Source organism: Lycium barbarum, chromosome 12 (assembly GCF_019175385.1).
Source record: "Lycium barbarum isolate Lr01 chromosome 12, ASM1917538v2, whole genome shotgun sequence".
Classification (NCBI taxonomy): Eukaryota; Viridiplantae; Streptophyta; class Magnoliopsida; order Solanales; family Solanaceae; genus Lycium; species Lycium barbarum.
In genome coordinates this window covers 96,494,859-96,507,839 of record NC_083348.1, presented here as the reverse complement: position 1 = coordinate 96,507,839, position 12,981 = coordinate 96,494,859, and the positions used below count along the sequence as shown (strand labels likewise).

The following is a 12,981-nucleotide window of genomic DNA, read 5'->3' as shown; positions in this document are numbered from 1 at the left end:
AAAAAGGCAAATTCTCGCCATACGGCACTCCAAAGAAACTAGCAGGATTCCTAAATCATTTACCAAATCCACAGTAGCTAAATTCAGGATTTCTCAAACCTTTCCTGCATACCATATTTACTTTGAAACTCAAGATATTGAACCATCAATAGAATGCAAATCCTTTAACTTAGAACAGACATCAGGGGTACATTAAAGGTCTGGTTCACTAGGTTTATTTCAAGGTTATTTTTTATGCAAGGCCATACATAACCATAATCATGCAATATCAAAGCAGGTGTAAAGGGTAACAGCATATGCACATAAATTTCTGGCCTTCCTCATCACTTACATGCCAAACTAAACAACATCTACCAAATGAGCTAAGCTAATCATACGAACACAAAAACAGAAATTAAATACCAAACAAGACGAAATGGATGTCTGAAACTAACTCTCTTTTCACATAGGCTCAAATAGGAAATTCTTTTTACTGAACTGAAATCAGACAACATTCAGATTTATTCATTCCCATAAAGTTTACACATCAGTTCCAGCTTAACAGACACGAACAGAAGAAAACAAACATACATATAATGAAATAAACATATAGAATCACATCTAGATCATACGGCACATGATTAAAGATTTCGTCAACAGGTGACTTCAAACAACATTATAAGATACGACAGAGTACTAACACGATACCTAAGATATACGCACCATGGTGTGTATACCAGACGTATATCGAATGTATACCCACTGTAGATCCTATGTATATTCGGCTTTAAATAGGTTCTAAGTCCTGGAAATTCAGTCTAAGTATCCAAATTAGAGTATACACCTTTCAAATTCATTTTTAGCAATCAACATCCTATCTTAACGGTATCCAAACATCAAAGAAATAACATAACGACAAAGAAACTACATAACTAGAAAATAGCAGAATCAGCCACAAACTAAAGACTAGAAGTAATAAATGTATCGAGTTTACCTGTTTTATGCGCAATGGACTGGGTGTCGAGGTCGTCGAATCTACTCTCTCGTTATGAATAGACCCGAACACGACGAACGATTCGAACCTTAGATCGAGACGGACCAGAAATTTTATGTTGAATAAATGTTCAAGAACAGATGATGATTGATCAAAAGTGTATGAACTGTGAGGGTAAGCTCTGGGAAACGTTGAATAATCGTTCCCTGAAAAAACGCTAAATCAAAAACTTAAAAATGTTGAGTCATTCCCCTTAAAAACGTCTTTCTTTCTTTCTTTTTTTCGAGTTTCTTGCTCTTTCCCTTTTATAGGATTGTGATTAGGGTTTTAAATGGAAGAGGAAGAGGAGCGGGGTGTAGCGAGTGGAGGGAGCGTGGGAGAGATAGGCGTGGGGGACAAGGGGAAGTGGAGATGGCAGAGACGTGGGGGGACAGGGAGGAGTGGAGAGAACGTGAGGGGAGCGGGCGAGAGAGTGAAGGAGGAGAGGAGGAAGAAAGAGAAAGGGAAGGGAGGCGGATTAGGTTTAGGATTAGGGTTCGTTTGTTTTGGCTGATCATATGAAGTGGTTGGGCCGGGTAATTATTTGGGCTGGACCGGGTAGGGGATTATTTGGGCTGGTTGGATTAGTTAAAATAGTGGTAATGGGTTGGTCCGTTTGGGCCATTAATTGGCTAAAAAATGTTGATCATTTCTCCCCTATTTAATTATTCTTGGGCCTCTAATTTAGTAACTAGTATAATATATATTATGTGAAGACAAATAGTAATTAGTGTGTATAAAGTAAAAAATTAATTTAACGAGTACAAATCCTAAAATGAAACGATGACGAACCATTTAAAATTTGTGATAAAGTAATGCTCGTAATGTTGAAAATAAAAGTAGCGATATTAATAGTAGTAGCAATAAAATAAAATAGTGAGAATAAAGTATTTAGCTCGTCAATAAATTTAGAAGCCCGAGTAAATAAATTAAAATAAAGGAGGGACAAAATTGGGTGTCAACAGAGAAGACTTTAGGATCAAAGCTAAAGGCTAGACAAAAAAAAAATTGATTGGGAAATGGGATTCGGCCGAATGGCCCTATCCTCACTCTCTCTCTCTTGTTGATTTTTTTCTTGAAGGTTCTAAATGGGGAATGACTCATAGTCCCATATATTTATTTGTCACATGACTATCATGTGACATGGGCTTGGGCCAAGCCTTGTTGGCCGGCCACCTCCTTAAGTCTTGGGCCTCATTTTTCTTAATTTTTTTGGTGAGCCCAATTCATTAGAAATCTTGTTTTGTAATTCGCGAAACTAATTCCCGAAATTCCAATTTTTGCCCTTGGCCTTCTTCCATATTTCCGCTTCAAAAATTTTCATGAATATCACACATATGTTAAATAGAATAAAACATAGCCTTATTTCTTACAAGGCAAGATTAGTCCAAATTTTCAAATACGCAAAAACACGGGATATAACATTACAACTATTATTAATATCAGTTCAGCAACGAAATATTAAACTGTTTATATATGGTTTTCATGTCACATTAAAGGCTATATGAAGGATCAACAAATTTGATGTAATAAATTAAATATTTAGCTGATAAAATAATTTTATCAATGCTAGTAATTGTGTAGAACGTTCAAACTTCTCTATAACGACCTCATTGGGTCCGATTTTTTTTCTTTGCTATTTTAACGAATGGTTGTTATACACGTATAACAGTATTGACATTTAACTAATATTTTATTGTTATGGGCAAAAAAGATGCATAAAATCTAATTTTTCATTTTTAATTGTCAAATTCTAAACTTAATTACACTTTGTATAACAAAGGAAAATATGATGAAAATATATATTTATATAATTTTCTTTTTCATAAATAGGGTATTAAATTATTAAATTATTTGGTAAAAATCTTTTGACTGATTATTGGTAATCTAGAGATTCTATTTCTTTAAAGATGATTAGTCATTATATTATCAAAAAATAAAGATAGTTGTTATAGAGGTGTTATTTTACAAAGAGCATACTGTTATAAAAATGAATGTTATTGTTATAAGTAAAAAACTGTTATAGAGAGGTAAATATAACATAAAAATATTCTAAAAAAATTTAGTTGTTATCAAAAGGTGATAGTTATACGAGGAGCCGTTACATAAAGGTGTTACTGTAGTAACAATATTACATCACAAGGAATGAGTGCACGAACTGTGGGCCCCAAAAAAAAAAATCTTCCCAATTCCGGATGTTCTAAAATGTTACCATAATAATCAAAACCATATGATTTCTCTTAGGACGAACGGAAAGAATAGCAAATAGTACTTGTATTATATCATTGATAATGTATCACTAGTTTAATCAATTCTAGCAGATTACACTCAAATCCCAATCAGGTGGCTTTCTAAGCACATGAGAGTTTCAAATATAATTGAAAGATGATCCAAAGGAAAGAACTAAACTACCAGAAGCTCTTGGAGAAGCTAACAAATTATCTGTCAGTTTTGACATATTAGTAGAACAGCTGCTGCATCCCTTGTGCTCCGGCACTATAACCAGTGTCTCCAGATTTATTGCATGCTCAAGCAAAAACTTCAAGAAGTGAGGGAGCTTTGTTGTGGTATTACTACAAAATGGTGAAACAACCTTTACATTCTTCAAATTTTGTAAGGAACTTTTGAACATGTTTTGTTGCAAGGAGAGGTAACTGTCTTCTGACAAATCAATGTTTCCATCCATGGAACATTCGCAGTACTGAAGATGGAGAAGAAGCACAAATCAGGTAAGTGGTAAGCTTAACAGCTGTAGTGTCGAAATTGAGTTACACAGAAAAAAAATATCTAAAATGACATATAAGTAACATTGTAATCAACAATTGACACGTAAGTGAAAATGCTTTTCCGAAAGAAAATCTGGCAGACGAATTTTTCTTTAGGGGAATTAATACCACTTTTGGGAGAAACATTTTGCACAAACGCGTAATATAATGAGATAAATCGCTTATAAAAACTTTGGGAGAAGTACTACAATTTTGCCATTGGGTCTGTAGGAGATCAATAGACATCTGATAGTAAAATTTCTATGCCAAACAGAATAAGAAATAATGAAATACTCATCATAGAACGAAACATCTTTAGTGTAACAACAATTTGGTCACTTATCTTTAGAACAAGAACAAAAAGAAAGTTCAAACACCCCCCCCCCCCCCCCCCTTCCCCAACAGTAAGTACAATAGACAGCCAGTTCAGTATCAAAGGCCTAATATTACGCCTCAAAAGGTAACTTTCTGCAATTACATAAAGGATGGAACCTTTACCATGAAACATAACTACCTCTAACTAAATGCAACAAACATGAGGAAAGAAAAATGATAGTGAAAAAGGCAAAAAAATATCTCGAAGCAAGAAATCAATTGAAAACATACCGTCATAGCAGGAAATATCATCAAATTCTCCAGATAAGGAGTCGACCTTAAGAGGCGGTCTATACCAGGGAAGGAATATTTTGTAATTCTAGAACTTATCGCCAACCATTTGCACTCCAGAGATGGTAAGGATACGTCTTCCTTTTTCAACATCAATTCGGAAATCACCTAAACAGAAGAGAGAAGCAGAATAGAACTGAGTATCACGATATCAAAGGTACAGGGCTTATAAATAAATATCCCGAACTTATGGTTTAAACTTCCACCCTTGACACCCCACTTCCCCAAGAAAGCATATTAAAATTGTTCTCTTTCTCCGAAATTTGATGAGCCTCTGAACTTTTCAATAGCTTCGCAAGCTATTAGAAAAACAAACGTACGTTGTAAAGAAAATACAAGCAAGTTTACTTATAAAATTACAGTGTGATGATTATATCCAACTAAAGATGTTTAAAGTTCAGAATAATCTTAAAGAAGTTAGTAAGGAAAGAGCGATATCCAAAAGGGGCAAAAGGAATGGCTACAGTGTTTGGCTTGCGATAAAGCGAAGGCTCCCTCTAAAACCATTGGCTGCTTCTTTTAGGGTTGGAACTTATTCTTCTCAACATGTTTGTTGCCTTGTTGATCTCGTATTCACAAACATGGTAGGTCTATTTGTTTTCTAATATGCTTAAAATTTCAGTTTCATTCAGATCTTTTGCAAAATAATTCTAGATTCTCCATAAATTTGGTATAAAATTACTAAGGTTATTAATTAGTGCTAAAAAGAATTAGTAATGGTTGTACCGAGTGGAGAATCTAGGGGCGCGGGAGGGTGTTAACCCGAACCGCCTCGGCAAAAAATTACAAATTCTTTTATTGCTTATGTACATATATAGATTTTGAATCCCCTGAACACGAGATTAGAGATTGGCTCGGTGGTTTAGGGGGTTCAAAATTCACCTTGAGGTTTAAAGTTTAAATCCCAAAAATTACATTTTTATTTTTCGAACTCCCTTAGTGAAAATCCTGGATCCGCCACTAGTTGTACCATTTTTTTGGTTTCTCGCTTGTCTCTTTTACGTTTACTCTAAATCAGTGTAACCTTCAGAGAGCTATTGTGTTACACCTTGGAAAATTTCGCGCTACCAAGGTTTTAGCTAGCTTAGTATGGGCCGGAGAAAGAGCAAAGTTATGCGAGGATTAAGGAGAAAGGTTATAGTATAAGAGTGGAATAATGACATTAATAAGACATTTGGGAGACCATATGGGTTGAATTGGTTCATATGTCATTTGCCAAAAAGCCCTCGTTGCTGTAAGCCAGGTGGGGCCCACACGTCGAAGTTTTATAAAGGACATATGAAGAGATATATGAGTAGTACATGGAAAGTTGAGCAAGTCCTAATAAGGGCCCATAAGCCAAATATGGGCATAAGCCATCCAAAAGGACGATTTAAGGAAACATTTTCGGATGATCTGACTTGTGGGGGCCAAAACGCCATTATAAGTTTAGAATTTGAAAAAACACTAAGAATGAAAGTTGTAGATAATTGAAAGAGATTTCCAACCATAGGTCGTGGGCCCTCAAATCATAACGGGATCAAAAGTTATGGCCATTCTACGACAGACTATCTGAGCAGAAAAGTTTTACGGACCATTTGACGGCCCGTAGAAATTTTGACGGACCGTATAATTAATTTACGGTTCGTCAAATTGACACAGACCAGCGTAAAACAGTCACAGAAACCCATATTTGACTGGGCAGTTTTACGGATCATTTTGACGGTCCATAGGAATTTTTACGGCCCGTAAATGATGATTGTTGATTGCAATATTGTGAATGTTGCAATATTGTGGTCAATGTATATAAATGATGATTGTTGATTGCAATATTGTGAATGTTGTTGTGAGTGTTTGGGAGTTGATATAGAATATGGGAAAAGTTGTAGAAATAAAGGAAATGCTGCCCAATTTTCCTAGAAATAGTAACACGTTCTTATAGCCGATTAACTAACATTAATGCGAATTCTCTTGAAAGTAGAGACGTGGGTATTGAAGGAGAACAAGCAAGCGATAGAATAGTTAAACGTAAAAGGTATGTGAGGCTAGTCCTTTCTTTCTATGGCATGAATCCTATAGCATGATTTTCTTTCCTCTTCATGTGTTCCTATATTTCTAAAAGCCTATGCCCATAATTAGATACTCAAGGCTATCGACAAGTGTTCCATAATGAGATCGAGGAATCACGACCTTACGTCACCCCGATAAAGTATAGTTGTTCTTGAGCTGTTATGCATGTACTATTATAAGCACATCATGACGAGCATATTATGATGATGATATTACACCGCGCCTATTTGGCCGGGCAGTTACCGCTAAGGCGGGCAGCTATACACACCATGGCCAAATGGCATGGGCAGACACCACTAGTGGGCGGCATAAGTTGGTACCCCGGACGCGGGAGGCCTGGACGCAGGCTAATGTATATATATTACGATACCGTACCTATATGGGCGGGCAGCTAATACATTATGCATACATGATATGATGACGAGTACGAGTAAGACAGCATGACTTAATTATGTTATACTTGACAGTCAGATATAGATGTTCCATATTGATATTTCCTTTATGTCATTGTTCTATTTCATTGTTTATGCCTCTCATACTCAGTACAATGTTCGTACTGACGTCCGTTTTCTTTGGACACTGTGTTCATGCCCACAGGTAGACAGGGAGGTGAGCTTGATCCAGATTCGTAGGAGCTGTCAGCTGATTGAAAGCACTCCTTTGTTCCGGAGATGCTTATGATTATTCTTTTGTGTATATAGCTATGTACATATATTTTTGGGCATGACGGGTTCTTGTCCCTTCCTTATGTTTAGCACTCCAGTAGAGGCTCGTAGATACGCAGTGTGGGTTATATGGTCTCACGAGGTTGCTACTATCTTTATACATATATATTATTTTGATGGCCAAAAAAGGCTTATGTATATAATGGTATTTATGTTTTCAAATGAAAGATGATTTTTCTTATGCCTTGAGTATATAATTGATAAAAGAGCATTAAATGAGTATGACGAGAAATAGAATGAGCCGTGCTCGGTGGTTAGCCATGGGTACTCGTTGCGGCCCCTAGCTGGGTCGTGACATATTGAGTTTCTATTCTTGTAAGAACTTGTTGCTTCCAACTTAAACCAATAGAAGGAACCAATATTTAACCTCACGTACTAGACCAAAACTATATGAGTTAACACTTTGTTTGGATGGTTGTTATGTATTGTTTCATAATGTATCATATTGTATTGTTCTGGTGAATATAACGTTTGGATAGATTGTATCGTTTCCCATCGTAACATAATGTCACAATTCGATAAACCTACAAGAAAAGTATGTGAGGAGGTAGAGCCACTATAAAAAGATTAGGTAAAGGATAAAATAAAATTATTAGCTAATAAATAAAGATAAAAATGGGAAAAAGAAATAAGGTAACAACGCAATAACACCAAATTGGCCGTTACACAAACTGGGACTTTTCGATGCTACATAACATTGAATTTAAAGATACAATAAAATTTAAGTAACAATAAAAACAAACATTGCATCTAAACTAACAACACAATATAATACAACAGGTAACAACCATCCAAACAAACTGTAATAGGAAATGAATCATAGGCTAATTAATCAGGTTCGTGACCATTAGTTGACAGTATCATAACCCTCATCCTACAACCAGGTTGAATGGCTCTGACCTTTCATGCAAAATAGGGGAACCCGATAGATCATCAATTAATATTAACATAGCAGATAGAAAACAGGAGCTATATTCACAATCATTACAAAAAGACTGGAGACAATTGGGACTGACTACTAACCTTGATACACCAGGATGAGACCGATAGCTCATTAGCACAACGTACGCTTACCAAAAGTTCTTTCACTATGGTTTCGCCAATTACATCATCTTCATCGCGGCAGAAAGTTAGATCAGCATGGACCAATGATGACAAGTCCCCGAACCTAATTTTCATATGATAGATATCCCCAGAAATCCTTAAATTTTGAACATACGGAGCAACAATTTCGAAGAAACAAGCACCTTCGCGTGAACCCCATTCTCCTTCAGGATGTTCGTGATCGATCAATTGCAGTTGCCTGCATTTTGGAGAAGTTACGTGCAAACGACTAAAACCACAAAATCCACATAGCGCCAAAGATTCCAATTGAGAACAATTTGACATTATCTGTTCAACATGTTCATCCTGGAGAAACAATTTTCCCAGAATTAAACTCTTCAGGGATGTCCAATTTAGTACACAATCTTCTGATATTCTGCAATTCCAGCACTCGATGTATAGAATCGATGAGCTGCTGCAGAAAACTTGTGGCAACATATAGGGTTTGTCATGTTTAGTCGCTTCAGCAGTATACCATATATTCAGGTAGAGATCCTCTACTTTTTTATTCGCGGCAAATTCAAGCCACTTGTCAATGGTGGAACTATAAGTCAAGCCATCATCATAGTCGAACGGGAAAGTTAGATTGAAATTTTTAATGGTAGAGCAGCTAAGGAGAGGCAATACATTGTCCGTGAAGGAAATGAAGTTGTTAAGTGTCGACCAATTGTTATCGTCATAAATAACGTTGTTTATAAAGGTCCAGAGGTTTTCCCAACGTTTAGAGAGAATGGTTGTTCTGCAGGCATCAGTTATGGGTAAGAGAGAAATAATTTGGACAATAAGAGCGTCAGGAAGCTTACTGATCCAATCAATGCTGACAGTTTCTGCATATTCTGTCTCAATTTTCACTTTTTTCTGAGGTGGGTTTTCAAGAATCAGGCCTATAGAGCCTGCATCATCAGCAGATTGGATTTGGTCGGCCATGGTTGTATTGTCACACTAGTTTTCGTTTGTTGAGAAAGAACACATAGGAATTAGGGCTAAGAAGTGGGGAGACTATCGCGGCGTCAATACCGAGGGCTCAAGTTTTTTATAGTAGTTTGCTATTCCGTCAAAATCAGTCCCATAGTTAATTTTTACTTTTAGTCCACTACTTTCTGTTATGTCATTTTAGTGTCTAAGAATTACTACCAATTCTTAGAGAATAAGAGATGGAGGCTTTCCCCAAGCTTTTTGGGATTATCTATGGGCAAGGAAAATTAAAAGTAAGCATAACATTTTTTAAGAAAGTGTGTGCTTAATATCTTACCAGTAAACCATATAATGAGGAAAAGAATGGATCATGTGAGTAGTGTTTGTAAGAGATGTGGTTTAGAAAAAGAGACCGTAGAACACATGCTTTCTCAGTGTCATGATTCTCAAATAATTTGGAAAATGAACCCTATAATTTGGAATGATCTCGATAATATTTCTGGCTTCTCTTTATGGTGAAATGATAAAATTAATGTGGCAAAAACGTGTTCTAGTTCTGCTGGTGTTCTAAATTTGACAGTAATGATAATGTGGCATATATGGAAGTCTAGAAATGCATGGCGTTTTAATAATGAATTAACTGATCCCTCAGACATTGTGGCAAAAGCTTTATTTGAGTATAATGAGTTTCTTGAAATAATTCTTGCCGAGTCCTCAACTGGTAATGTACGGGAGAATTATGAATATCAAGGCACAGTTCCCCAAGAGGGAATATGTTTATTTGTTGATGCAGGGTTACAGGTTGAATCGAAGAAGGCGAGCGTTGGTTTGGTTGCTATAGTTAGCAAGGGTGTTTTGCTTCATGCCAATGGATCCCCGATTCAATGCGTTGGGAAGTCTATGATTGCTGAAGCTTTTGCAATTAATAAAGCTGTGGAAACAGCAATACTAAATGGATGGAGAAAACTTTATCTCTTCTCTAATGCGAAAGGTGTAGTAGATATCTTGCAGAAAACTATGAAGACTACTTGGGACGTGAATGTTCCACTTTGAAGCATGACTCTTTCTATTTCTATGCTGGCATTTGAGTTGTCTCCCTTCCTCTTTCAATCGAAACACTCAACGCAAATAGCTCCTGTTCTTTGTGAAGATATTTGGAGCATGTCTTCATGTCTAGATCATGTTGAGTTTGTATATATTCCTAGAAGGTTTAATGTTGTTGCTCGTAACTTAGCTAAGTTTTCAATTTCCTTGTTGCGTGAATTTTCTTGGGATCAGAAAGAATGTTCCCAAGTTGGATTGTCCGTAATGTTGTACGCTCCTTTCGACATATCATATCCTTAATACATTAATAGATGAAGATTTGGGGGGGGGGGGGGGGGGGGGGGTCAGAGATGGAGGCAATAAATGGAGTGGGCGCAAATATATGGTAGTGTTAAGCTTTTGATTATTCCTAAGTTTTCAGTTAAGAGCAAATCGTGATAGTTCCTAGTTTTACTGTCATGCTTGCGGTATTGTTTTTTTTTTTTTAAACCTTGAAAAAACATACAATATTTCCAAAATTAATAGCCTATTTGCCAAATGAGGTGTTTAGCCAAGTTTTTAGAAGAAAACAAAGTGTTTTTAGGGAGTAGCAAGAGTTGTATTAATTGGTTTGATTCGATAAATTTTTCTGTAAGAGTTGGATATTTGTAAATGAAAAGAACTAATTGCCTATACAAGTAGTAGGGATTTTTTTGGAAATTTATTTTTTTTCCATGAAAAACAACATACCCAAGCATTATGGATTAGGAGCCATTTGGAGCCCAGAATGAGCATTTGGAATAGGTTGAATTAGCTTTATCAAACATCTGATGGCTGATGCAGTTTTTATCTTGTTCAATGATGTGATGTTGGGCTGTAATCCCAAAATAACAGATGATTTCATCCCAAGTCGAAGGAGATGTGATTTTATAAGAGCTGTGATTTTTTTTATTTTTTTTTGTTTGGGTACATCACACAACTGACATTAGTTATGTGTAGGGGTGGGCATGATTTTTTTTATTTTTTTTTGTTTGGGTACATCACACAACTGACATTAGTTATGTGTAGGGGTGGGCATGGTACTGTATGATACGGTATTAAAAACTTCGGTACGGTAATTTCGATTTTCAATTTTTAAAAATACTATACCATTACCGTACCAAAATTAATTCGATATGGTTCGGTATTTTGAAGTTCGGTTTTGGTATTTTACGGTACGGTAAATCGATAACCATAGTTTGTTCGTATTCGACTTATACATACTCATATAATAGAGAATTATGACTACGGCTATTCAAGAAACATCTCAATAATATTGTATTAACACCTTACACATGTAAAAATATTCAAAAGAAAGCATAAGCAATCCCATTCGTAAATCAATTAGCCAAAAGGGCATTTCAATCAAGTTTAATTAGTCAAAATTCCAACATCTAAACAATTAATTTTGTACTAATACTAGATTATATAGTAGTTGTGAGTATTTTAATACTAATATATATGAATTGTATATGTAACTATATACTTCGGTATGGTATTCGGTATTTCGGTATAATTTTTATAAATATCGTATACCGTACCGAATACCAAACTTTTTAAAAATGCATACCAAATACTATACCAAATACCATATTACCAAAACCACGGTATAAAAAATATCGATTTTGGTATAGTAATCGGTATATACCATATCATGCCCACCCCTAGTTGTGTGCATAAGGTTTTTTTGTCTCGCAAGAAAGTGGACCTAAAGATTGTGAGTCCAAAAGTGTAAGATTTGGGGTAATTTGCAGGATTGGCCTCCGCTGGGGGTGGTCTTTAATTTTTGTCCCTCAAATTGGTGATCTTTAACTTTTGCCCTTAAGATCCAAATTCTGTCTTGCGATTTTTTTTTTACTAAGTTGGGGTTCGAACCCACAATCTCGGGGTACTTGATAAAGGGCAAAACTTAAAGACCACCCATTTGAAGGGCAAAAATTAAAGACCATCCCAAATGAAGGACAATCTGCGCAAAAAAAAAAAAGTAGGTATCGGTACTTCTACGAATAAGAAGACTAATATTACGAGATACAATGATAGACCTCCAATTTTCGGGTGCACACCACACCCTCACTGCTCTCTCACTTTAAGTAATTTGATGGTTTAACAATTTCTTTACACTAACGGCAAAGAAAAAATAAAACCTTTGAAACATATTTGAACCAAATACTCAATATTAAAGTTTCTACTCCCCGTGAAAGTCAACAATGGAGACTTATCCTAAGTAAATAAGTGCAGTATTAGAAGCTCCTGGAAAAGCTAACAAATTCTCTATCATTTTAGAGATATTAGTAGTTGAACAGATGTTGCATGTCCAGCTCTCTGGCTGTATAACTAGTTTCTCCAGATTTATTGCACGCTCATGCAAAGACTTCAAGAATAATCTTCATTGTGTTAGCTCCATCGCAATAACTACAACAGTTCGAAATAACCTTTGCGTTCTTCAGATTCTGCAAAGAACCTGTGAACATATTTTCTTGCAAGGAGAGGTAGTTGTCTTCCAACAAATCAATGTTTACATACCAGTAATCTTCGAAAGTGCAGTCCTATGATACAGAAGAATCACAAATCAAGTGGCCGTTATATATGCCTAACAGCTGAAGATCATTTAACTATATGTTTTGGCTGATTTCAGAATGCAACGTTATAGTATTGAAATTGAGAAATACTCACACAAAATCTG

The 12,981-nt window shown here is 35.8% G+C and overlaps 1 protein-coding gene across 1 annotated transcript; it reads right to left on the bottom strand.

The window, feature by feature from the left end:
* Nucleotides 1-3,274: 3,274 nt before the first annotated feature.
* LOC132622650 (putative F-box protein At1g49610) lies at nucleotides 3,275-9,308 on the bottom strand. The gene is made up of 3 exons (XM_060337292.1): nucleotides 8,241-9,308; nucleotides 4,384-4,551; nucleotides 3,275-3,713 (listed from the first exon to the last, which is right to left on the bottom strand). Exons 1-3 carry the CDS (start codon nucleotides 9,246-9,248, stop codon nucleotides 3,381-3,383), a joined length of 1,509 nt encoding a protein of 502 aa, XP_060193275.1. The 5' UTR covers nucleotides 9,249-9,308; the 3' UTR covers nucleotides 3,275-3,380.
* Nucleotides 9,309-12,981: the final 3,673 nt, after the last annotated feature.

Coding starts and splice junctions, on each gene's coding strand:
- LOC132622650 (XM_060337292.1), bottom strand. CDS start 9,248: ATGGCCGACCAAATCCAATCTGCTGATGATGCAGGCTCTATAGGCCTG. Junction 4,552..8,240: donor TCTCATCCTGGTGTATCAAG/GTTAGTAGTCAG, acceptor TCTTCTGTTTAG/GTGATTTCCGAATTGATGTT. Junction 3,714..4,383: donor TGATATTTCCTGCTATGACG/GTATGTTTTCAA, acceptor CTCCATCTTCAG/TACTGCGAATGTTCCATGGA.